The sequence below is a fragment of the Chiloscyllium plagiosum genome, unplaced genomic scaffold (genome assembly GCF_037043375.1).
Source record: "Chiloscyllium plagiosum isolate Xiang-an unplaced genomic scaffold, Cpla_swu_hap1 HiC_scaffold_27, whole genome shotgun sequence".
Classification (NCBI taxonomy): domain Eukaryota; kingdom Metazoa; phylum Chordata; class Chondrichthyes; order Orectolobiformes; family Hemiscylliidae; genus Chiloscyllium; species Chiloscyllium plagiosum.
Genome location: NW_028270165.1, coordinates 4,283,882 through 4,308,748, shown reverse-complemented (window position 1 = coordinate 4,308,748; position 24,867 = coordinate 4,283,882). Strand labels below are relative to the sequence as shown.

The 24,867-nt window shown below is 46.7% G+C and overlaps 1 protein-coding gene across 1 annotated transcript in view; it reads right to left on the bottom strand.

Moving 5' to 3' along the window:
• Positions 1–4,691: 4,691 nt before the first annotated feature.
• LOC148142904 (uncharacterized) overlaps positions 4,692–24,867 on the bottom strand; it is an 80,899-nt gene continuing 60,723 nt past the window's right edge. The window contains exon 2 of the mRNA XM_087975760.1: positions 4,692–6,263. Within this exon, the coding sequence (XP_087831886.1) occupies positions 5,217–6,263 (1,047 nt within the window). The 3' untranslated portion in view covers positions 4,692–5,216. The remainder of the gene's footprint in view (positions 6,264–24,867) is intronic.

The following is a 24,867-nucleotide window of genomic DNA, read 5'->3' as shown; positions in this document are numbered from 1 at the left end:
TCCCTTTCCTTTTTTTGCTGCAAGTCATAAATTGAAGCCCTGAATGAAAAAAATGGAAAAGGAGTTGAGAGGAGAGTGCCGTACTCTCAGATGGTTGACAGAATAAGGAGGTTGCAGTCTGGAGCAAACTCAATCTTCATGGAGAGAGAGAGAGAGAGAGAGAGAGAGAGAGACACACACAGAGAGAGCGAGCAGCAGGAGCAGCTTCCAGCGTCTGCATTCAGACAATAGGAAGGCTCTGATTGGCAGGAGGACCAGTCACCTTCTGGTCCTCCAGGGCTCCTGACTGGCTCTTTCCCCCAATAAAGAAGCTCGTGCTTCCGAATAAACCAGTTGGATGATAACCTGATGTCGTGTGATTTTTAACTTTATGTACCTGAACTCTTCCCCACCCCACCCAGTGTCTCTGTTCTCCGCAGGAGCCTATCATTAACTGCACAAGTCCTGCTCTTTCTTGTTTTAGCAAAATAAAACCCCTTGCCTTCATCTGTCGCTCTCTCAGACACACACACATCCCCAACACACAGTCTCACAGACTTGTACTTCATCAAGCACACACTTCATTAGCATGCACATGTGCACACACACTTCATTAGCATGCATAAGTCTATGGAGTGAATTTGCATTTGCAGATATATTCAATTTTGCTCAAAAAGCACACAAACTGCAGGTAGTCAATCCATATAATATTTTATAAATTCCCAGTTTGGTTAATAGAACCAGTCTGATTCAAGATTGGGATACAGACTCGAACCTCACACCTTTTGTGCAGTATCTGAGCTGAGATCTCACCTATTTTTATAAAACCTTAACCCATCTCGAGAAAGTAAATTAAAAGTAGTTCTGGAGTTTATATATTAATGAACTGAAACCTGCAACTATGGAAAATAAAGAACAATGAAAGCATGGGAAAGATTAAAGCATGAAGACCACTGGCAATCTGTGGAAGGCAAGATAGGATAAGCATAGTGGAATTTTCTTACACCAATTAGCAGAGTAAGGTTAAGACTGAAAGGTCACTATGGAGAGATGAGATAACAGAGAAACTTGCTTTATTACTTGTGTTAAGTGTTATTATGACAGGATTGGGACAATAAGTATTTGGGACATGACATTAAGATATCTAATTAATAGTTAATAGAGTAAGCTTGAGACAGGAGACTATTGTGACAGATGGAATAGCTAAATATCTCTCATGACAGGTTAGTCTGGAATGCAAAGATCACTGTAGCAGAGTTAGCAATAAATATCTAACCGTGACATTAGAATAACATTAAGTAGAATGTACAACTAAAGAGATAATGGGAACTAACATCACTGGTTTATTGTATGGCTAGAGTGAGGTACTTAGCTTATCATGTCCAACTATATTAATCAAACAGAAACATGATAAAAATGATAAAAATCCACGGACCCTGAGGTTCGGGGGAATTCGAGAATCTGCTTTCTCAGTGTCACGGTTTTTTGTTTGCAAATAAAAGACCTACTTCTTGAAGAACTCTCTGCGTCTCCTGGTGGTTCTCTACATTTTCTCCACAACAAATTTGGCGCTGCGAGCAGGGTTGTGCAGAGACCCACCTGGACAGAGGGCGGCAGTAACAGGGTGCTTGTTGGTCCACCAGGGGCATTCCCGAGACTGACAGAATAAGGGTACCCAACAAAAGAACGTTAGCATTTTTGCTGTGAATTTGGACTATATTCTGTTGGCTTCGAGTGGTCCTGGGGGACTCAGAGGTGCAGGAACCTGCCCGAGGGTCTCTCCGATCCAAGATCCAAAGGCGAGGGGTAAATTGCAGCTGATGGAGACGTGGAGAATAGGTCAAGAAAACTGCATAGTGGGGTAAGGGGTGAGTAAGAATGGAACGTAGCAATTGTTGAGTAAAAATTCCACGTGGTGTATATAAGACCCTATAAATAGATAGGGTAGAATAAAGAAGGGGAAATTGTTTTACTGGAAGCACTGATAGACCTGTTTAGAAAATTGGCAGATTGGCAGTGGATGATTAAAAGTAAAATAGCAGAGAATAGTCATAGTGTTATATTGTTACTAGACTGTTAAGTGTTTTAGATAAGGCCTGTAGGATAATAGGATTTTTGGAAATGAACAAAGGGTCTGTTTAAGTAAGGCTCTGGGTGACAGCAGTTGATTTAAAGCAGCTGTTAGCAGCAAAGCTCTGTGTCTGTGAGAGAGATAGAGTTTATAGTTTAATCATTGTGATCTGATTTGTATGCATAATTGTTTGTGGTGGTTAAATGTTTATTTTGATTTTATTTTGCACTAAGAATTTAAGAGTTCTTTTTTGAGAGAACTTTCTCAAGAAACATTTAGTGATTGGTGCAGTGTTAGATTGGTTTAGGCTGAATGAATGAGAATAGATTGTTTGTATTAACTAGCTGCAACTGAGGACGTTTAGAAACTGAGATTGGGAAGGGACAATTGCAAGTTATAAAGTTAGGAATTGCTTATACTATTGAACAAAGTACTATCGGACTTGAATGGTATAAGCAAGTGATTTATGAGAGCAAAGACAATACATTAGTTGGACTGAAATATATCGTAGGATGGATAAAGGGACTGCAGTTGAGATACTGAGTGAGAAATTTCCAATGGCAAGAAATGATATTGTAAAAATTTCAGAGAAATGGGAAAAAAGAACTAAGGATTTATTGACTAAATGGCCAAAAGAAGGTACCTTTGATAAACATATGTGCAATGAGATGGAAGGATTAATTAAGAACTATAAGCCGCAAGATAAATCTAAAAATAAAAACCAAAAAAGGGATCAGGAGATGGAAATACTGAAACTTTTCAGGAACGAGGGTGAGGAACTGAAGGTAGCTTGTCAGGCACCTGTGGTGACCAGGAAAGCTGCAAAAGAACAAGCTGAGCAGTTACGGGAAACAGGAAAGCAGGAATCAGCTGCCCCCATCCTCTATACCCAGATGTAAAAGAGTTGAATAGACTTCCTCCCTACTTGAATGAAGAGGTATTGAAGCAGTGTCCAGTAATAAAGGGAACAGTAGAAATAGAGGGATAGTTAGAATGGTATGGAAGTGCGGAAGACAAAAATGAACTGAGGGAAAGAAGAGAAAGAGAAAAAAGGGACAGGCAGGAGCAAATAGAATCTATACAACGAGAGCAAGAAGAGATTAGTGTGCTGCGTGGGCTAAGGGAACAAAAAGCAATTGAGGAATACTCATTGCGATATGAAAGGAGGGCTGAAGAAAAAAGCTGTGAAAGTGACGTAAAACAAGCAGAAAGGGATGATGAGAGACCAGGAAAGAAAAAGGTCCCAGTATCTAAAGAATGGGAGGAATTAGAAATAGCATTGGACTCAGAGCCCGAGGGAGAATTATTGAGAAGTAGTGTTAGTAAAGGGAAAAAGGGCCAACAAGGAAGGATGCTCCTTATAAAAGAGGGGAGAAACCCAGCCTACATGCCTTGGGGAACTCAGGATCTGGAAAGACTGAAGAATGCGCTGCCGGGTTTACATGAGGGAGCAGGAAAGTGGATCAGGGCTTTTGAAGATGAAACCACAGGGCGATTGCTGGCTATAGGAGACTTGAAGGCACTGCTGGTGAGGTTGGTAGGGCTCCCGAAAGTCAAAGGAAATAATGGTCCGAATCCACTTGAAAAATGTGGCAGACAATCCAATGATTGACGGGGTCGGGTTTGATCAAGTGAGACAGAATGTATGGCAGGCCTTAAGAGACTGTTATCCACCCAAAATGGACCCCCAGGCTCAGATGGGATCCACTGGGAGAAAGTGAAAACCTGGCTGCTTACTTGGAGAGACAGTTAAAGAAATGGAGGCTGGAAACAGAGCAAGACATAGAGTCTAATCAGTTGCTGAACACAATGTTCCGAAATTCCATCAGAGGCAATGCCCTCCCAAGTCTGGTCAAGGCTGGAGGAGGTGGTGGGTCTGACATCATCAATGAGCCACCAGGAATTGAGAGATCATGTAGCTCATGTAGCTGAAAGGTTTCAAAAAGACAAAGAGAAACTGTTTGAACAGCAGGAGGAGGTGCAAAGGAAGCTGGCGCAAATGCAGCTCGAAGAGCTTAAAAAGAAGAAAATAAGACTAAAATGGTGTTGCCAGTAAGAACCGATACAGCAATCAACATTGGTGTGAACCAAGTGCCGGCGCAAGGGGGTTCCTATCAGGTAACCAGACGGGAGCCAGAAAGTCCCATGCCAGCAATTGAGGGTTTTAAGAGAAACTTTCCTGCAGGTGACTTATCCGAGGCAGGGCAGATTTAAACAACAGCCGAAACAGAACTGGAGTTCCCAAGGACAGGGACCTAGGAATGGTATATGATAAATAATCAGGCTCAAGGGGGGCCAGAAATGATGTGCTGGGGATGCCATCAACCAGGCCACTTTAGGAGGAATTGCCCTTATTGGACCGGACCCCCCTCTGCCCTACAGTGGGCCTAGACGGCAGGAATCCCCAGTGCCCACTTCCCAGACACCTACAGGCCCATATGGGATGTGTTAGGGATGCCCTGAGAACCTGGGTGGGAAAGGGCACTACCCTCTAGTAGCATGGGAGGCTGATCAAGAACCATTAATACAAGTTAATATAGAAAGGCGGCAGACACCGGTGATGATAGATACTGGAGCTACGTACACTTGTGTACAGACGCAGTGTGCCATGTCAAGTAAATTTGTTAAAACTGTAGGGTTCTCAGGGAAATCACAGTTAATCCTATTTACAACTCCAGTACTGCGCAGCAAAAGTAGCAATTTTTTCAAAACAGCTCAAGGTCAAAGTGCAACCCCTCACTTTCTTGATTATTGGTCACCACTGAGTTCTCCCTTTGTAATTGGATCCTTAGTACAGCCTTATCCCGGAGGAGGTATTGCCTCACTCAGCAATTTCAACCTGTATCCAAGTAAGTTGGATGAGTAGCGTAGAGTCAACCAGACTGCTGTGGGTCTGGAGTCACGTGTAGGCCAGACCGGGTAAAGGATGCAGCTGGAACGACGTTCTCTAATAACTGCTCAAGTCTTCCCTAAAAAAGAACTGAGTGAATCAGATGGGGGTTTTCTTCCACCCCGACCTCACCGACAATGGTTTCATCTTTAGATTCTGAACTCCAGATTTCTGACCAAATTCCAATTCCACCATCTGTCGCGGTGGGAATCGAACCCGGGATCCCTGGAACTGGGTTGATAGTCCAGTCAATAATGGCACTCGGCCGTCACTCCTTCAATCACCCTGCGATGGCACATGAACTCGCTGGTGGCTCCGCAAGTGGGAGGACCGGGTGAAGCCCTTCCCGCACTTGGGGCAGCTGAAGGGCCTCTCCCCCGTGTGGACCCGCTGGTGGGCCAGCAGGTTGGAGACCTGGGCAAAGCTTTTCCCGCACTCGGGGCAGCTGAAGGGCCTCTCCCGGGTGTGGACCCGCCGGTGCCTCAGCAGGTAGAAGGAATCGCTGAAGGCCTTCCTGCACTCAGGGCAGCTGAAGGGCCTCTCCCCCGTGTGGACCTGCTGGTGCCTCAGCAGGGAGGAGGAATCACGGAATGCCTTCCCACACTCAGGGCAACGGAAGGGCCTCTCCCCCGTGTGGACCCGCTGGTGCCTCAGCAGGGTGGAGGAATCGCTGAAGGCCTTCCCGCATTCGGGGCAGCTGAAGGGCCTCTCCCCCGTGTGGACCCGCTGGTGGGTCAGCAGGTGGGCGGAATTGCTGTAGGCCTTCCCACACTTGGGGCAGCTGAAGGGCCTCTCCCCCGTGTGGACCCGCCAGTGCTTCAGCAAGTCAGAGGAATCACGGAATGCCTTCCCACACTCAGGGCAGTGGAACGGCCTCTCCCCCGTGTGGATCCGCTGGTGCCTCAGCAGGGTGGAGGAATCGCTGAAGGCCTTCCCGCACTCGGGGCAGCTGAAGGGCCTCTCCCCTGCGTGGACCCGCTGGTGGGTCAGCAAGCTGGAGGAATTGCTGCAGGCCTTCCCACACTCAGGACAACTGAAGGGCTTCTCCCCTGTGTGGACCCGCTGGTGGGTTAGCAGGTGGAAGGAATTGCTGAAGGCCTTCCCGCACTCAGGGCAGGGGAATGGCCTCACCCCCATGTGGATCCGCTGGTGCCTCAGCAGGTTGGAGGCCTGGGCAAAGGCCTTCCCACACTCTGGGCAGCTGAAGGGCCTCTCCCCCGTGTGGACCCGTCGGTGGGTCAGCAGGTTGGTGGAATTGCTGAAGCCCTTCCCGCAGTCAGGGCAGGGGAATGGCCTCTCCCCGGTGTGGCTGCGCTGATGAATCTCCAGGGCAGATAGAAAATGGAAGCCTTTCCCGCAGTCACCACACTTCCATCGTTTCTCCACGGGGTGGGCATCCTCGGGTTTCTCCATGGCCGAGGTTTCAGCCACACACAAATGTGTGTGGAGCCCCTCTCTACCGTGAATTCCTCTTTCCAGGCTGTATAACTGCTTCAGGCTCCACACTCAGTGCGCTGCAATAGTAGGGTCTCTCATCCAGTCCCACGGATGCTGAAAACATGCTCAAACAGGAGCCAAACAGCTTTGCTCCTTCTCACAGAATCATAGTTGAAAACCGTTGTGGTCCCGATGGATTGAGTGACTGTCAGACATTGACATCAAAGTGAGGACTGCAGACGCTGGAGAGTCAGTGTTGAAATGTGCAGCGATGGAAAAGCACAGCAGGTCAGGCAGCATCTGAGGAGCAGGAGAATCGACATTTCGGGCATAAGCCCTTTATCTGTTGATTTTGAAACTTCCGTCTTCAGATCTTCAAATACTCTGTAAAAAGAGATTACAAAGGTCATCACTGCCAGCCCAGGGTAGAAATTCTGAACAAGGAATTCTACTTTCTGTGGAATATTTTCTTTTGTTATTCCACAAAATTGAAAGCACCATCCCACTCTCTCTCCCCCCCTCTGTTCTCACTCTGCTCTATCTAATTCTCCTGAAGGTGCTGATTCAGGATCTTACAGGGGCAGAAAAGCAAAAACGTCAAGACTGACATCTCTCTGAATTTTGGATAATTCCACCTGAAGGTTAATATCTTTCACAACACTGGGATACTGCTGAGAGATAAGCAGGTCTGCTTTTGGGAAGCAAATAAAAACAAAGAGTTTGTGATAACCCCTTCCCTTCAGAGAATCCCCATAGTCTGGAAGCTGGCCACTCGGCCCAACGAGTCTCCACCCCGACCCTCCGAAGGGTAACCCACCCACCCATTCCCCTACCCCTATTGATCAACATTCACCTCCTGATTAATGCACCTAACCTGCACATTCCTGGGCACTATGTAATTTAGCACGGTCAATCCATCCTAACCTGGACAAAGTTAAAAATCACACAACACCAGGTGAGTGTTCAATGGGTTTATTTGGAAGCATTTGCTTTCAGAACGCTGATCCTTCATCAGGTTGTTGCGGAGAATAAGATCATAAGACACAGAATTTACAGAAATGCATTATAGTGTCCTGCCATTGAAATGATATATTGAACAAACCTGGATTGTTAAGTCTTTCATCTTTTAGAATGGGTTGCAGTTATCATTACTCTGTAAATCCCAGAAATTCTTGTATAAGAATACAAGACTTATACGTGTTTATGTGCATGAAAGAGAAAAAAAAGTCTATTTCTGTGCTGTATATTTCTAAACTGTTTGATAACAGATGCTTTATTTCTGTTGCTGTCAATGTTGTTGTAAATCATAGCTGGGTACTAATAGTTAGATGTAAGGGAGACAAAATTCCCCAAGTAGGGCACCATATAAATCCCGAGGGATCCTATTTCTGGTTCACTTCATGAACAAACATTAAGCACGAGCCTGTATTCATTTGTAATTTTGTTCCATTATTCTTGTTTTATTCCCTGCAAGGATGTGGGAGAATTGTTAGATTTGGGTCAGCCATTTTGTCACATATTAAAAGTCTGGAAACCATTTTGACTCTCATCTTAGTGCCTGCTTGCTAAAGCTTATGTTTCCCAGGCTAAGCGGAGACGGTTGGCCTGCAGCTTTACTGCTCCCTGATAAACAAATTCTTTCCATCCCCCACAGTTGGCGAGTCAGGCAGGAGATACCCTGGTCCTGCCAGGTCACCGGCCGATATCCTTTGAGAGGGGAAATATAGAAGGTACTTGCTGCTTCTGTTGTGTCCAAAATAAAAGGGAAAGCTGGCCAGGGTCAAAAATGCTGTTAGAAATGCTGATACAATTCTCGCTACTCAGCCACAAGATACTAGTGTGAATACTCAACAGGGTCCTAGCATCTGGACATAATGTTGCTGAGAGCACTTGTGCTTTACAAAGTTAGTAATAATGAATTTGCTTGCCCCAGGGTTTTGAGAGGTGAAACCCTAGTTGACAAACCCTGCACTCACACGGAGGTCCATGGCATGCTTCAAGATGCCCCTGATCTGTTCGAGTGCCCAACATTAGTTTTAATTGCCGAGTAGAAATCTGCACTGAGTATAATTGCTCGCTTCAGGATGTCCAGACTTGAATGAATTCGACATACAGGACACATTGGGCAACTATTAAAGACTCCGTTGTACTTCCCCTGGGTTGTGGACTCATGTAGAGAAACAAATAACTTGATTGAAAACAGTGTTCGATTTGCAAATAGAATGGCTGAGAGGTATTTAGAGTTTGCACACTTGGTTAAGCAGCTATGCGTCACAGCCAGGATTTATGAGGCTCAACTCCCTAACTTGGGCTGTTCTGAAATGTGAGTGCCTCATTACCCTTGGAAAGTAGGAATAAATAAAAGCTGACAAACAGATATGAAGAAAGTTGGAGAATGTTACAGAGAGAGAGAGGTGCGTAGGGAGGGGGGGGGGGTCGTAGGGAGGCAGAGAGAGGGGCGCAGGTAGGCAGAGAGAGGGGCGCAGGCAGGCAGTGAGAGGGGCGCAGGCAGGCAGTGAGAGAGAGAGAGAAAGAGGCGCAGGCAGGCAGAGAGAGAGGCGAAGGCAGAGAGAGAGGCGCAGGCAGGCAGAGAGAGAGAGAGAGGCGCAGGCAGGCAGAGAGAGAGAGAGAGAGGCGCAGGCAGGCAGAGAGAGAGAGAGAGAGAGAGGCGCAGGCAGGCAGAGAGAGAGAGAGAGGCGCAGGCAGGCAGAGAGAGAGAGAGAGAGAGAGGCGCAGGCAGGCAGAGAGAGAGAGAGAGAGAGGCGCAGGCAGGCAGAGAGAGAGAGAGAGAGGCGCAGGCAGGCAGAGAGAGAGAGAGAGAGAGAGAGAGAGAGAGAGGCGCAGGCAGGCAGAGAGAGAGAGAGAGAGAGAGGCGCAGGCAGGCAGAGAGAGAGAGAGGCGCAGGCAGGCAGAGAGAGAGAGGGAGAGGCGCAGGCAGGCAGAGAGAGAGAGGGAGAGGCGCAGGCAGGCAGAAGGAGAGAGAGAGAGAAAGCCATGCAGGCAGAGAGACAGACAGATAGGGAGAGACTGCCTCAGTGCCAACACCCTGCAGCTTGCAGAAAGGTTAACACTTTGTAATCTGGTTTGAATGCACATTCTCCTGGGTCTGGCACTGAAATCACAGGGGAAGCCCCTGCTGAAGAGCACAAACTATGGTCTCAAATAGGGTACTCCCTCCACACCCAAACCAAAATCTGGGTGACCCCTGCTGGACTGGTTTGTGTTCCTTCTTTGCTGCTGCTGCCTATTTTAGTTGATTATGTGCATTATTGTACACACTTGGGCAAGGAGGGAATGGTTAATACTCTGTTACAAACTTGTTGGCACCTGGATTTTCAGAAAGCAGCGAGGAAAAGAGCTGAAGCGTGTTTAACTTGTAAATTTTAGTTTGATCGTTCTGCCTTTCACTGCACTCTTTCTTATCTTTCTTTCACTAACTGTGTTTGATTGGGCCTGATAACCTCTAGTAAACGGGAATTACACTTTAATGCTTTTCTGGATACACAGTAGGTCAACCACTCTAGCTGCTGAGTATGTGCCCATATCCCCATCCATCCCAAACTCGTACCAAGCGAGCCCTTATGGAGTTTAAGCAACTTGCAGCTTTCTTTCCCCCTGTCTTTGGAACTGCTCGACTGGAAATCAAAGTCACCCGGCAGACAATCCTGTGCTCGGCTCAGTTCACTGTTGTGGCCCTCCTCTCCAGCGATCTCTCAGATGCCGAGATTTCCCCCTTCCTGATAATGATTCCCAATCCCTGGAGCTGTCTGTCCCTGTCCTTACTGAACCCGAGGACTATCTGTCTGATCTCCAACCACCACCCCATGACAATCCCCCTTTTGCTGACACCCACAATCTCTTCTTTTTAATAAAAAGGAGGGACTGTGGGAGAATTTGACCAAAATTGCCACAAAACTGTGGCAAAGTCATTTTGTCACAAAGCAATGTTTGCAGTAAAATGTAGCCTGTTAACATAATGCTGTCTGAGCCCTGGCTAAGGAATTCTGTTTTGATAGCCTGACCTTGCAGCTGCAGACTGTCTCTGCTCCTCAGGCCATTAGACTGTGCTGCTTCATAGAATGATGGATTGGTTCTCTCTGTCCCTTATCAGTAATTCGAGCTGAGCTGAACCTGCAGAATAAGATAACATTCTGTTTTATAAACATTAAGAAATGTAGGTCTGGACAATGTATGTGAACCTTACAACTGCCCCTCAGTTGCATAATTAATGGAGAGTGGGCTTGTGTTTTACCATAAAACTTGTAACATTCTGTATTTTATTGGAACATATCAGACTTTGTTTTGAACTAAGAGGTATTTCCAAGGTCTCCTCTCCTGACTACTTTGCTTTAAACAATCTGGCACACGAGTTACTTTGCCCCAACCATACTAATAGTTACATCGAAGGGAGAGAGAATTCCTCAAGTAGGGCACTATCAGAATCTTGGGAGAGCCCTATTTCTGGTTTACTTCCTAATGAATAAACATTAAGAACGAGCACCTATTCATTTCTAATTGTGTTCCATTTTTTCTTCTTTGATTCCCTGCTCTGACTACACTCTGTCCGGTTGATTGACTGGCTGGGAGATTGTGAGTTGGGTTTCAATTGACAATGTTTTATTGTTCTGGAAGGTGTAAAAGGGGCTTGAAAGCTTCAGCAAAAATCCAGCAGAGCCGAGAACAGACTGACATCTTATTCTGTGCAAACAAGGAGATCAACAGAGGACAGAGAAATCAGGCCCTAAAACCCGAGCTGACACCAGACTACCCTGTGATCAGTGCTTTGATTAACAGTGCCAACCCTCTACCTTTACCTCGCTTCCCGTCTGACTACCCCCTCGATATTCAGGATCCAATCCTTGTCATCCTGAAGCCATGTCTTTGTAAGGAGTCTCCGATCATTATTGTTCTTTTCGGTGTGTGCAGTCAATTCATTCACTTTTGTTGCAATGCAGCACACATTCAGAAACATTGTTTTTAGTTTCAATTTTTGTGATCTTTAGAATCCAGTTTTGATTGCTGGAATATTTACTCTCCTTGTCCCTTTCTCTCGTTCTCTGATATTTATTTTCCACATCACTACATTGCTCACCGGTCTGGATTTGGATTGGCCATGCTAAATTGCCTATAGTGTCCAGGGATGTGCAGGTTAGGTGGGTTAGCCATGGGAAATGAAGGGTTATAGTTTCATTGTAATAGAAGCAGGAGTAGGTCATTTGGCCCATCCAGCCTGCTCCGCCATTCATTTAGATCAGAGCTGATCTATCCATAGACTCAGCTCCTCCTCCCTGCAATGTCGCAACTACCCTTCATTCCTCTATCATTGCAAATACCCATTCAACTGTGATTTAAATATACTTAACGAAGCTGCCTGTACTGCTTCCTTGGGCAAAGAATTCCATAGATTCACTACTCACCAGGAAAAGGAGCTCCTCTTCATCTTCACACCGAACGCCACCTTCACTATCCTATCCAACTGAGGACTGCATTTTCACGGAACTATGAACCTGCACTCCAAGGTCTCTTTGTTCTACAACACTCCCCTTAACTGTGTCAGTCCTGTCTGGATTGCTTGACCAAAATATAAATGATGGCATTTATCCTAGGATTCTCTGGGAAGCAAGGGAGGAGATTGCAGAGCCATTGGCCTTGATTTTTATGTCCTCTTTGTCTACAGGAGTAGTCCCAGAAGACTGGAGGATAGCAAATGTGGTTCCCTTGTTCAAAAAGGGGAGTAGGGATAGCCCTAGTAACTATAGGCCGGTGAGTCTCACTTCTGTTGTGGGCAAAGTCTTAGAGAGAATTGTAAGGGATAGGATTTATGCACATCTGGATAGGAATAATGTGATCAAGGATAGTCAGCATGGTTTTGTGAAGGGCAGGTCGTGCCTCACAAACCTTATTGAATTCTTTGAAAAGGTGACGAAGGAGGTTGATGAGGGGAAAGCGGTAGATGTGGTATATATGGATTTTAGTAAGGCGTTTGATAAGGTTCCCCATGGTAGGCTACTGCAGAAAATACGGAGATATGGCATTGAGGGTGAGTTGGAGGTTTGGATTAGGAATTGGCTGGATGGAAGAAGACAGAGGGTAGTAGTTGATGGCAAAGTTTCTTCATGGAGTGCCGTCACTAGCGGTGTTCCGCAAGGATCTGTTTTGGGACCATTGCTGTTTGTCATTTTTATAAATGACCTGGAAGAGGGGTTAGAAGGTTGGGTGAGCAAGTTTGCGGATGATACGAAAGTCGGAGGAGTTGTTGACAGTGAGGAAGCATGTGGCAGGTTACAGCAGGATATAGAGAAGCTGCAGAGCTGGGCAGAAAGGTGGCAGATGGAATTCAATGTAGCTAAGTGCGAGGTGATTCACTTTGGGAAGAATAACAAAAAGATGGGGTACTGGGCTAATGGTCGGATACTTGGTAGTGTGGATGAGCAGAGGGATCTTGGTGTCCATGTACACAGATCTCTGAAAGTTGCCACCCAGGTAAATAGTGCGGTGAGGAAGGCATATGGCGTACTGGCTTTTATTGGTAGAGGAATTGAGTTCCGGAGTCCTGAGGTCATGATGCAGTTGTATAAGACTCTGGTACGGCCGCATCTGGAATATTGTGTGCAGTTTTGGTCGCCATACTATAGGAAGGATGTGGAGGCATTGGAACGGGTGCAGAGGAGGTTCACCAGGATGTTGCCTGGTATGGAAGGAAAATCGTATGAGGAAAGACTGAGGCACTTGGGGCTGTTTTCACTAGAGAAAAGAAGGTTTAGGGGTGACTTGATTGAGGTGTACAAGATGATTAGGGGGTTAGATAGGGTCGACAGTATGAACCTTTTCCCGCGTATTGAGTCGGGTATTACAAGGGGGCATAGCTTTAAATTAAGGGGGGGTAGATATAGGACTGATGTTAGGGGTAGGTTCTTCACTCAGCGAGTCGTTAGTTCATGGAATGCCCTGCCAGTAACAGTGGTGGACTCTCCCTCTTTATGGGCATTTAAGAGGGCATTGGATAGGTATATGGAGGATAGTGGGTTAGTGTAGTTTAGGTGGGCTTGGATCGGCGCAACATCGAGGGCCCAAGGGCCTGTACTGCGCTGTATTCTTCTATGTTCTATGTTCTATGTCTACCTCAACCTCTCGAAATTAAACTCCATCTACCAGTCCTCAGCCAATTCTAATTTATAGCAAATCTCTTTCCTCTCTTATTCCCTCCAAGCTGAAAATCTCTATCCCACACACTCTCCCTCCATTCTCAATTTGCTGAACCTAATCCCTGCTGTACATCATCCTGAAGGGTCTGGTTCATGCTGGTTAACAGGCCTACATATTGAAACATACAGAATCCTGAACGGCCTGGACAGAGTGGTGTTGGAAGGATGTTTCCATTGATAGGAGAGACTAGAACCTAAGGGCCCAGCCTTAATGTGAAGGGAAAACCTTTGAGAACAGAGATAAGGAGAAACCTGTTCAACCAGAGAGTAGTGAATCTATGGAACTCACTGCCACAGAAGGCTGTGGAGGATCCAGGTCACTAAGGATATTTAAGACTGAGATAGATAGGTTTGAGAATAAAGGGGGAATCAAGGGTTACGGGGATACACAGGAAAATGGGGTTGAGAAACCGAGCAGCCATGATTAAATGGCGGAGCACACCCGATGGGCTGAATGGCCTCATTTCTGCTCCTGTGTCTTATGGTCTCTTGCTGTCCTGGACACAGAGAATTGGGAGCAGGAGTAGGCCATTTGGTCTTCTGATCTTGCACCAGCATTGAACAGATCATAACTGGATATGAATCTCCCAACATCTTGGTGCATAGGCAGGGACTTTTTTTCACTGGAGCACAGGAGGTTGAGCGTTGACATTCGAGAGATTTATAAAATCATGAGGGACATAGATGAGGTGAACGGCGGGTATCCTTTCCAGAGGGTGGGGGGTTTCAAGATTAGGCAGCAAATGTGAAGGTGAGAGGAGACAGATTTTAAAAAGGCAGGTGGGGCATCTTTTTGTTCATGGAGAGTGGTTTGTGTGTGGAATGAATGTCCAGAGGAAATGGTGGATGTAGGTACAGTTACAACATTTAAAAGACATTTGAATAAGTACATGAATACAAAAGGTTCAGAGGAATATGGGCCAAACACAGGCAGGTGGAACTAGTTTGAATTTGTGAATATAGTCAGCATGAACTTGTTGGACTGGAGGGTCTGCTTCTGTGCTGTATGACTCGAACTGTTCTGTACTGGTCTTAAAACCATGTTCTTGCCTTCCCTTCCCCTATAACCGTCCACTTTGTTGTTCAAAAATCAGATGAACTCAGCCTTGAATATATTCAATGACCCCCTAACTGCAGGAAGATATCCCCACTTCCGATCCGAATTCCTTTTGCTGATTGCTTGCTGCACCTGTCTGACAACTGGCAGTGACTGGTGTAGGAGGACACTGAGGCCCCTTTGTCCATCCACACAGCATTCCTGAAGAAGGGCTCGGGCCAGAAACATCAACTCTCCTGCTGCTTGGATGCTGTCTGACCTGCTGTGCTTTTCCAGCGCCACACTTTTCAACTCCGATCTCCAACATCTGCAGTCCTCACTTTCTCCACATCCCAATAAATCGCCATTTAAACAATGCACCTCCTTTATGCTTTTTTTCCCCACAGCGAAGGCTATAACTTCACATTGTGGTACTGCATTTGTCATGTGTTTGACAGTTGTGGTCTTCTCTACACCAGGAAGACCGAGCATAAACTCGGGGAATGGTTCACAGAGCATCGCAGCCAGGTCCACAGAGGCCGTCCGGACTTCCCAGTCACCACCCGTTTTAATTCCCCTTCCCATTGTGTTCTTCCAGCCTCCTGTCTGTTTTCCAGTGTCTCTCCTCCCTGGATTCAATCCCGTTCCTTTCAGTTGCTGCAAGTCAACAACTGAACCGAGAATGAAAAAAAAATGAAAAAGGGAGTGCTGTACTCACAGATGTTGGACAGAGGAACGAAGTTGCAGTCTGGACTGAAGCTCAGGGAGACAGAAACAGCAGCAGCACCAGCTTCAGAAGCTCATGGTCTACCTTCCGCTTTCAGACAATGGGGTGGGGGGGGGGGGGGGGGGAGGGGGAGAGAGGGCTGGGCTTTGATTGGCAGGAGGACCACGCTCCTTCCTGTATTCCAGGGCTCACTATTGGTCCGTCAAAACAAGGTCGCCCGCCTTTTCAGCAAACAGCAATGAGCATGCGCAATGTTTTGCTGACGCTAGCAAACCTGCGTACTACTTGCGAACACCGATGAGCATGCGTAGTGTGCCCTGTGGACAGATTGTAAGTGTTCAAATGCCAACAAAAGAAATAAAGAGTAGAGCCGCAATTTTTTTTATTCTATGTGGCTCGACATTTTTATCCCCTTTGTGTTTTTATGTCTCTTCCCCATTGTGGGGGGAGGTGGGAGTCCAAAACTAGAGGGCAGAGGTTCAGGGTTAGAGGGGAGAGATTTATGACGGACCTCAGGGCAACATTTTCACACAGAGGGTGATGTGTGTGTATGGAACGAGCTGCCGGAAGAAGTGGTGGAGGCTGTTACAATTCCAACATTTAAAAGGCATTTGGATGGTGGTATGAATAGGAAAGGTTTAGAGGGAATATGGGGCATAAACTGGCAAATGGGTCACTAGATGAATTGAGGATATCTGGTTGGCCTGGACTGAAGGATTTGTGGCTGTGCTCTGTAACTCAATTTCAACACAGTCAGAACCAATTTCACAAGACGAGGAATAGGCCATTCACCCCCGACAGCCAGTCCTGAGCTGTGGCCTAACTCCACATATTTGAATGCAAGTTTCAAAGATTTTACAGCTCTTAAAAAATTGAACATGCTTTCAGACTTTAATGATGTTTCTGAATGAGAATAGCTAAAATGATACAAATGTAAAAGATCAGTAATTTCAGAATGTAATTGAAATGCAGAGCTTTTCTAACAGTAGGTGTGACTTCTGTCTGTGTCCCAATGTCAAGTCAGCCTGATGTTTAAATTACTTTCTCGAATGTAATTGAAAACAAATTCTGGGATTAACATACCAAAGAACAGAAACCCATTCTAAAAGATGAAAGATTTAATCTAAACTTCTTTAATGCATCACATCTCCGTGACACTCAATTCCTTTGGCTATACGTTCTGTGCTCATGATCTCATTCTCCACAACCACCTGACGAAGGAGTGGTGCTCTAAAAGCATGTGCTTCCAAATAAACCTGTTGGACTATAACCTGGTGTTGTGTAACTTTTAATTTTGTCCACCCCATTCCAACGCCGACATGTCCACATCGTGAACGCAGCCCAAACATCCCGATGCTGCCAATAAACTTTACAACGCCGATGAAACGACAGACTCTACACTCCTGAAAAATGTACAATTTCAAACGATACTGGCTACTCACTCACTGCTCCATCTGATTTGCGACATTGGAAACTTAGTGCAGGAGGCTGAAAGAAATGAACAGCTTTAAAACAAAAACCTCTTGGAGCTCAAAGCTTTCAGTGAGAGTCTGAGCCCGGTGGTTAAGTTCAGGTAACTTTTATTGTGACCCAACTTTGTTACAGCTTCAGATTCCCCAGCAAAAAGGCAGAGAAAAGGTAGCTGCTTTTTAAACAGCTCAAGGTCAAAGCCCACATATCTCCCCTACCCCACCTCACTGTCTTTATTATTGGACAGCACGAAGTTGTCCCTTTGTAATTGGATCCTCAATACAGCCTTAACCCGGAGGAAGTATTGCCTCACTCAGCAATTTCAACCCAAACCCTGTCTCCAAGTTTCTCCCCGCTCCTTTGCCAGGAAGGGGCAGTGTAGAGTCAACTGCACTGCTGTGGGTCTGGAGTCACGTGTAGGCCAGACCAGGTAAAGGGTGCAGCTGGGACAACTGAGTGAATCCTTTCCCACAACAGCAGTTTGCTTCCCTAAAAGGATGTGAGTGAATCAGATGAGGGTCCTACCCCACCCCCGAAAATGGTTTCATCGTTAGATTCGGAACTCCAGATTTCTGACCGAATTCCAAATCCGCCATCTGCTGCCGTGGGATTCGAACCCGGGATCCCCGGAACTGGTTGATCATCCGGTCAATAACAGCACTCGGCAGTCACTCCTTCAATCCATGTGAACTCACTGGTGCCTCCGCAGGTGGGAGGAGAGGGTGATGGCCTTCCCTCACTCAGGGCAGCTGAAGGGCTTCTCTCTGGTGTGGACCCGCTGGTGCCTCCGCAAGTTGCCCACCTGACTGAATCCCTTCCCACACTCGGGGCAACTGAATGGCCTCTCCCCCATGTGGAGCCGCCGGTGGGTCTGGAGGTTGAAGGTATTGTTGAAGCCCTTCCCACACTCGGGGCAACTGAATGGCCTCTCCCCCATGTGGAGCCACCGGTGGGTCTGGAGGTTGAAGGTATTGTTGAAGCCCTTCCTGCACTCGGGGCAGCTGAAGGGCCTCTCCCCGGTGTGGATCCGCCGGTGAGTGAATAGGGTCAAGGCCTGGGCAAAGCCCTTCCCGCACTCAGGGCAGGAGAATGGCCTCTCCCCGGTGTGACTGCGTCAATGAATCTCCAGGGCAGATGGGACACAGAAGCCTTTTCTGCAGTCGCCACACTTCCACAGTTTCTCCACGGGGCAGAATTCCTCAGGTTTCTCCATGACGAAGCTTCAGCTGAACACAAACGCATGCGGGAGCAAAATGAGACATCAAGGCATTAATACAGACACCAGAGAGAAACTGAACTGATAGACATGGCAAATGTTGGTGGCAAGCCAGAGTCACAACGATATACAACACATAAACAGACACTTTGGTCAAACTCTTCTATACTGGCCAGATATCCTAAATAAATGTGGTCACATTTGCCAGCACTTGGCCCATATCCCTTCCTATTCATATAGCCATCCAGATGCCTTTTAAGTGGTGTAATTGTACCAGCCTCCACCACTTTCTCTGCCAGCTCATTTCTTACACGCACCACACTGTGAAAAAGTTGTCCCTTAAGTCTTTTAATTCTCCATCTGCCTTGCCCTCACCCTAAACATACTACCCTCTAGTTGTGGACTCCCCTATCCCAAAGAAAAGACCTGGTCTAGTTACCCTATCCATGCCCATCATGATTTTATAAAAGTTTATAAGGTCACCCTTCAGACTCTGGCACGCTAGGGAAAACAAACCCACTCCATCCTTCTGTCCCTCCTCACCCGGGTAATTAAGTCCCATACCTGAGATTGCAGAGTCTGCTCCCTCCCTGGATTCACTCCAGTTGCTACAAGTGAACAGATTCCCAACCTCCCAATGTGAAGAGTTGCCTAACGGAGGGGTCTCAACTTCTGCCCCACCACCAAAATGGACCCGTTGGTTCTGGCAGCAGACACAGAGGAGTTCATCAGACGAATAAGACTCCGGGAATTCTTTCAAGGTGCCGGCAGTGATCCTACTGATGAACTGGAACAGTCATCACAGGGATCTGTAGAGGAGCGACCAAAGAAAGTGTCAACGTGGACCCCACCGGAGGGCCGCTGCCCTGGGCTTGACATGTATGCTCAAACTGTCAGGAAATATATAAATGCCAGATTCATCAGCCGTACCCACAAGGTAGAGCAAAACATCACCCGTTCACAGCGCAATGCCATCAACACTCTCAAAACCAATCACAATATTGGCTCCACCTTTATCTGCTGGTTTGATGACATTGTCATTCAGAACAGAACAGATTACTGAAAGGAAGTGTACCGACAACTGAACAACTAGGAACACTACAGGCAACTACCAGCTGATCCGACCAAAGAACACACCCGAGAATCAAACACACTGATCAGAACTTTGGATCCAATCCTTCAGAGTTCCCTACGCGCCCTCATCCCACGTACTCCTCATGAAGGCGACTTCTACTGTCTTCCAAAGGTACACAAAGCCAACACACTGGGACGTCCCATCGTGTTGGGCAATGGGACCCTATGTGAGAATCTCTCCAGCTATGTGGAAGGCATCTTGAAACCTATTGTACAGGGGATCTCCAGCTTCTGTCGCGACACTACAGATTTCTTACAGAAACTCAGCACCCATGGACCAGTCGAACCGGGAACATTCCTCGTCACAATGGACGTTTCCGCACTCTACACCAGCATCCCCCACAAGGATGGCATCACGGCAACAGCCTCAGTACTCAACACCAACAACTGCCAGTCTCCAAACACCATCCTACAACTCATCTGCTTTATCCTCGATCACAACGTCTTCACCTTTGACAACCAGTTCTTTTCCCAGACACACGGAACAGCCATGGGGACCAAATTTGCACCCCAATATGCCAACATTTTTATGCACAGGTTCGAACTCGACTTCTTCTCTATGCAGGATCACCAACCAACATTGTACACAAGATACATTGACGATATTTTCTTCCTCTGGACCCATGGCGAGGAGTCACTGATAAAACTACACAGTAACATCAACAAGTTTCATCCCACCATCAAACTCACCATGGACTACTCTCGACTGTCTGTCTCATTCTTGGACACGTGCGTCTCCATCAAGGATGGACACCTCAGCACCACACTCTACCGCAAACGCACAGACAACCTCACAATGCTACACTTCTCCAGCTTCCACCCAAAACATATTAAAATAGCCATGCTCTATGGACAACCCTACGCATACGCCGGATCTGCTCAGATGAGAAGGAACGTGACGGACACCTGGAAGTACTCAAGGATGCCCTCACAAGAACGGGGTACGATGCTCAACTCATCGACCACCAGTTCCGACGTGCCACAGCAAGGAACCGTAATGACCTCCTCAGGAGACAGATACGTGCTGCAACTGACAGGGTCCCCTTCATTGTTCAGTACTTCCCAGGAGCTGAAAAAGTACGCCATGTTCTTCGTGACCTGCAACACATTATCAATGAGGATGAGCACATCATCAAGACCTTCCCCACACCTCCACTACTTGCCTTTAGACAATCACCAAACCTCAAACAGATCATTGTTCGTAGCAAACTGCCCGGCTCTCAGGACAACTCCATACAACCCTGTCATGGTGGATGCTGCAGGACGTGTCAGATTGTGGACATAGATACCACTATTACGTGTGGGGACACCTCCCACCTTGTACATGGCAGGTACTCATGTGACTCAGCTAACGTTGTCTATCTTACACAATGCAGGCAAGGATGCCCGGAGGCATGGTACATTGGGGAAACTGAGCAAAGGATACGACAACGGATGAATGGGCACCACACAACAATCAACAGACAGGAGGGTTCCCTCCCAGTTGGGGAACACTTCAGTGGTCCAGGACATTCAGCCACGGACCTTCGGGTGACCATTCTCCAAGGTGGACTTCGGGACAGGCAGCAGAGAAAAGTGGTCAAGCAGAGGCTGATAGCTAAATTCGGTACCCATAGGGAGGGCCTCAACCGGGACCTTGGGTTCATGTCACATTACAGGTGATCACCATTGCACTACACACACACACACACACACACACACACACACACACACAGAGATATTCCTACACACACACACACTCTCACATACACACGGACACAGGTACACACAGACACCCACACAAACCCTTATAGACACACACACTCACACAAGCACCCCTTCACACACTTAAGACACTCTGCACTCACTACATACACACATACACTTTCTCAGACTCACAACCCCCACCCCAGACAGACAGACACACACACACTCACAGACAGACAAAGACCCACATGCACACATATATTTTGTGGGGTGAATTTGTATTTGCAGGGTTACATTGTACTTTGCTCAAAACCTGCATGCATTCATGTAGAACTCTGAGCTCAGAAACTGCATGAATTTATGTAAAACTCCGTGATCTTACTTTTTAGATTAGAATCAATCTAAACATCATAGGATAGACAGAGAACACAGGGGAGAAAGTGAGGACTGCTGATGCTGGAGATCAGAGCTGAAAATGCGTTGCTGGAAAAGCGCAGCAGGTCAGGCAGCATCCAAGAAGCAGGAGAATCGACGTTTCGGGCATGAGCCCTTCTTCAGGAATGAGGAAAGTGTGCCAAGCAGGCTAAAAAAAAGTGGTAGGGAGATGGGACTTGGGGGAGGGGCGTTGGAAATGTGATAGGTGGAAGGAGGTTAAGGTGAGGGTGATCGGCTGGAGTGGGGGTGGGGGCGGAGAGGTCAGGAAGAAGATTGCAGGTGAGGAAGGTGCTGCTGAGTTCGAGGGTTGGGACTGAGACAAGGTGGGTGGATGGGAAATGAGGAAACTGGAGAAATCTGAGTTCATCCCTTGTGGTTGGAGGGTTTCTAGCCGGAAGATGAGGCGCTCTTCCTCCAGCCGTCGTGTTGCCATGGTCTGGCGATGGAGGAGTCCAAGGACCTGCATGTCCTTGATGGAGTGGGAGGGGGAATTGAAGTGTTGAGCCACGGGGTGGTTGGGTTGGTTGGTCCGGGTGTCCCAGAGGTGTTCTCTGAAACGTTCCACAAGTAGGCGGCCTGTCTCCCCAATATAGAGGAGGCCACACAGGGTGCAGCGGATGCAGTAAATGATGTGTGTGGAGGTGCAGGTGAATTTGTGGTGGATATGGAAGGATCCCTTGGGGCCTTGGAGGGAAGTAAGGGGGGGGGGGGGGGGGAAGGTGTGGGCGTAAGTTTTGCATTTCTTGCGGTTGCAGGGGAAGGTGCCGGGAGTGGAGGTTGGGTTGGCGGGGGTTGTGGACCTGACGAAGGAGTCACTGAGGGAGTGGTATTTTCGGAACGTTGATAGTGGAGGGGAGGGAAATATATCCCTGGTGGTGGGGTCCGTTTGGAAGTGGCGGAAATGTCGACGGATGATAGGATGGGGGCCAACATCTTCAACATATTGTCTAGCTATCACCATTGTTAACAGCTAACCCGAGAATGCAACTTCAAAAAAAAAGTTTTTGTGATTTACACATGAAAGAAGTGAAACTATCACTGATATAGATGAAAGGCTTAACAGACAATCAATGTTTCAATATATAATTTCAGTTACATCACACTAAATTTTTGCTATAATTTCTGTGTTACGATCGAGCCCTTCACTATCACCTGATGAAGGAGCGTCGCTCCGAAAGCTAGTGTGCTTCCAATTAAACCTGCTGGACTGTAACATTGTTTAAGGGAGGGAATATCGCTCTGAAACTGATCGGGCCACTTCCGCGTTGTGACGTCATCAACAGGATGAATGGGAGGAGCGAGAGCCGAGGACAGGGGGCGGGGTGATGACGACGGCCGGTTCCCGCACTGCGCCTGCTCCGGACAGCCCGCCGACCGGCTGGCCCGCACTGTTTGCAAAAAATCCCTTCCCATCAGAGAATCACCCCGCAGTGTGGAAGCAGGACACTCGCCCAACGAGTCCACATCGACTCTCCGAGGAGTAACCCACCCACACTCATTGCTCTACATTTGCCCCTGACTCGTGCACCTAACCTGCACATCCCTGGATGTTATGGGTAATTTAGCATGGTCAAGCCACCCTAATCTGCATATCCCTGGGCACTATGGGTAATTTAGCATGGTCAATCTACCCTAACCTGGACAAATTTAAAAATCACAACACCAGTTTAGTGTCCAACAAGTTTATTTGAAAGGACTCGTGTTCAGAGCACTGCTCCTTCATCAGGTGGTTGTGGAGAATAAGATCATAACGCACAGAATTTATGGAAAAACATTAGTGTCCTGCCACTGCAATTATATATTGAACGTATCTGGATTATTAAGTCTTTCATCTTTGAGAATGGTTTGCAGTTATCATTAATATGTAAATCACAGATCTTCAGGTAAGGCCCATTTTCGACATAACTTAAGGTTTTATAACAAAAGGTGACATCTCAGCTCAAACACTGCATTAAAGGTGTGAGGTCAGAGTCTGTCTGTATCCCAATCTTCAGTCAGACTGGTTCTGTTTCCACAGCGGAATTTACAAAATATTACTTGTATTGACTGCCTGCAGGTTGTGCATTTTTTGAGCAAAATAGAACAAATCTGCAAATATAATGCCACAAACATAAATTCACCCCCATGAAGGTATCTGTGTGTGTGTGAATGAGAGAGAGAAAAGTCTATTTCCGTGCTGTAAATTCTATGTCTATTTGACAACAGATGCTTTATTCCCATCGGTGTAAATATTGCAGCTGGGTACAAATACTTAGATGCAAGGGAGAGATGTGGGGCACTTGAAGAATCCTGGGAGAGCCCTATTTCTAGTTTACTTCCTCACAACAAACATTAAGCATGAGCACCTATTCATTTCTAATTTTATTTCATTTTTCTTGTTTGATTCCCTGCTATGACTACACTATGTGTCTGGATGGTTGACAGGTTGGGAGATTGTGGGTTGGGTTGCGACTAACTGAATGTTTTATTGTTCCAGAAAGAATAAAAGCGGGTCAAAGCTTCAGCAGAAATCCAGCAGAGCTGAGAACAGACCTACATCTTACTCTGTGGGAACAGGCAGATCAACAGAGGATAGAGAAATCAGGACCTGAAATTCAAGCTGACACCAGACTACCCTGTGATCAGTGCTTTGATTAGCAGTGCCAACCCTTTACCTAGCTTCCCATTTGATTACTCCTCCATATTCAGAATCCAATCCTTGTCACCCTTAAGCCATGTAAGGAGTCTCAGATCATAATTATTCTCTTCGATGTGTGCTGTCAATTCATTCACTTTGTTACAATACAGCGCACATTCAGACACACCATTTTTAATTTCAATTTTTGTCATCTTTAGAATCCAGTTTTGATTGCTGGTAAATTTATTCTCCTTGTCCCTTTCTATCTTTCTCTGGTGTTCACTTTCCACATCACGACATTGCTTACTGGCCTTGATTTAGATTTGCCATGCTAAATTGCCCATAGTGTCCAAACGCAGTATTCCAAAAGTGTCCTAAACAACATACTGTACAGCAGGAACATGACCTCAACTCCTGTACTCAATGTTCTGACCAATAAAGAAAAGCATACCAAACACCATCTTCATTCTCCTATATAGCTGCAACTCCACTTTCAAAGAACCACGAACCCGCACCCCAAGGTCTCTTTGTTCCGCAACACTCCCCTTACATGTGTCAGTCCTGCCGGGATTTCCTTACCAAAATGTAAACATCACATTTCTCAAAATTAAACTCCATCCGCCACTCCTCGGCCCATTGGCTCATCCGATCAATTCTAATTTAGAGTGAACTCTCTTTCCTCTCATATTCCCTAAAAGCTGAAAACCTCCATTCCACAGCCCTCCATTCTCACTTTGTTGAATCTAAACCCTGCTGTACCTCATTCTGAAGGGTCTGGTTCATGCTAATTAACTCAGGGGATATCTAATTGAGACATACAGAATACTAAACAGCATGGACAGAGTGCAAGTTGGGAAGATGTTTCCATTGGTCGGAGAGACTAAGACTCGAGAGCATAGCCTGAGAGTAAAGAGAAGGCCTTTTAGAATGGAGATAAGGAGAAACTTCTTCAGCCATACAGCGG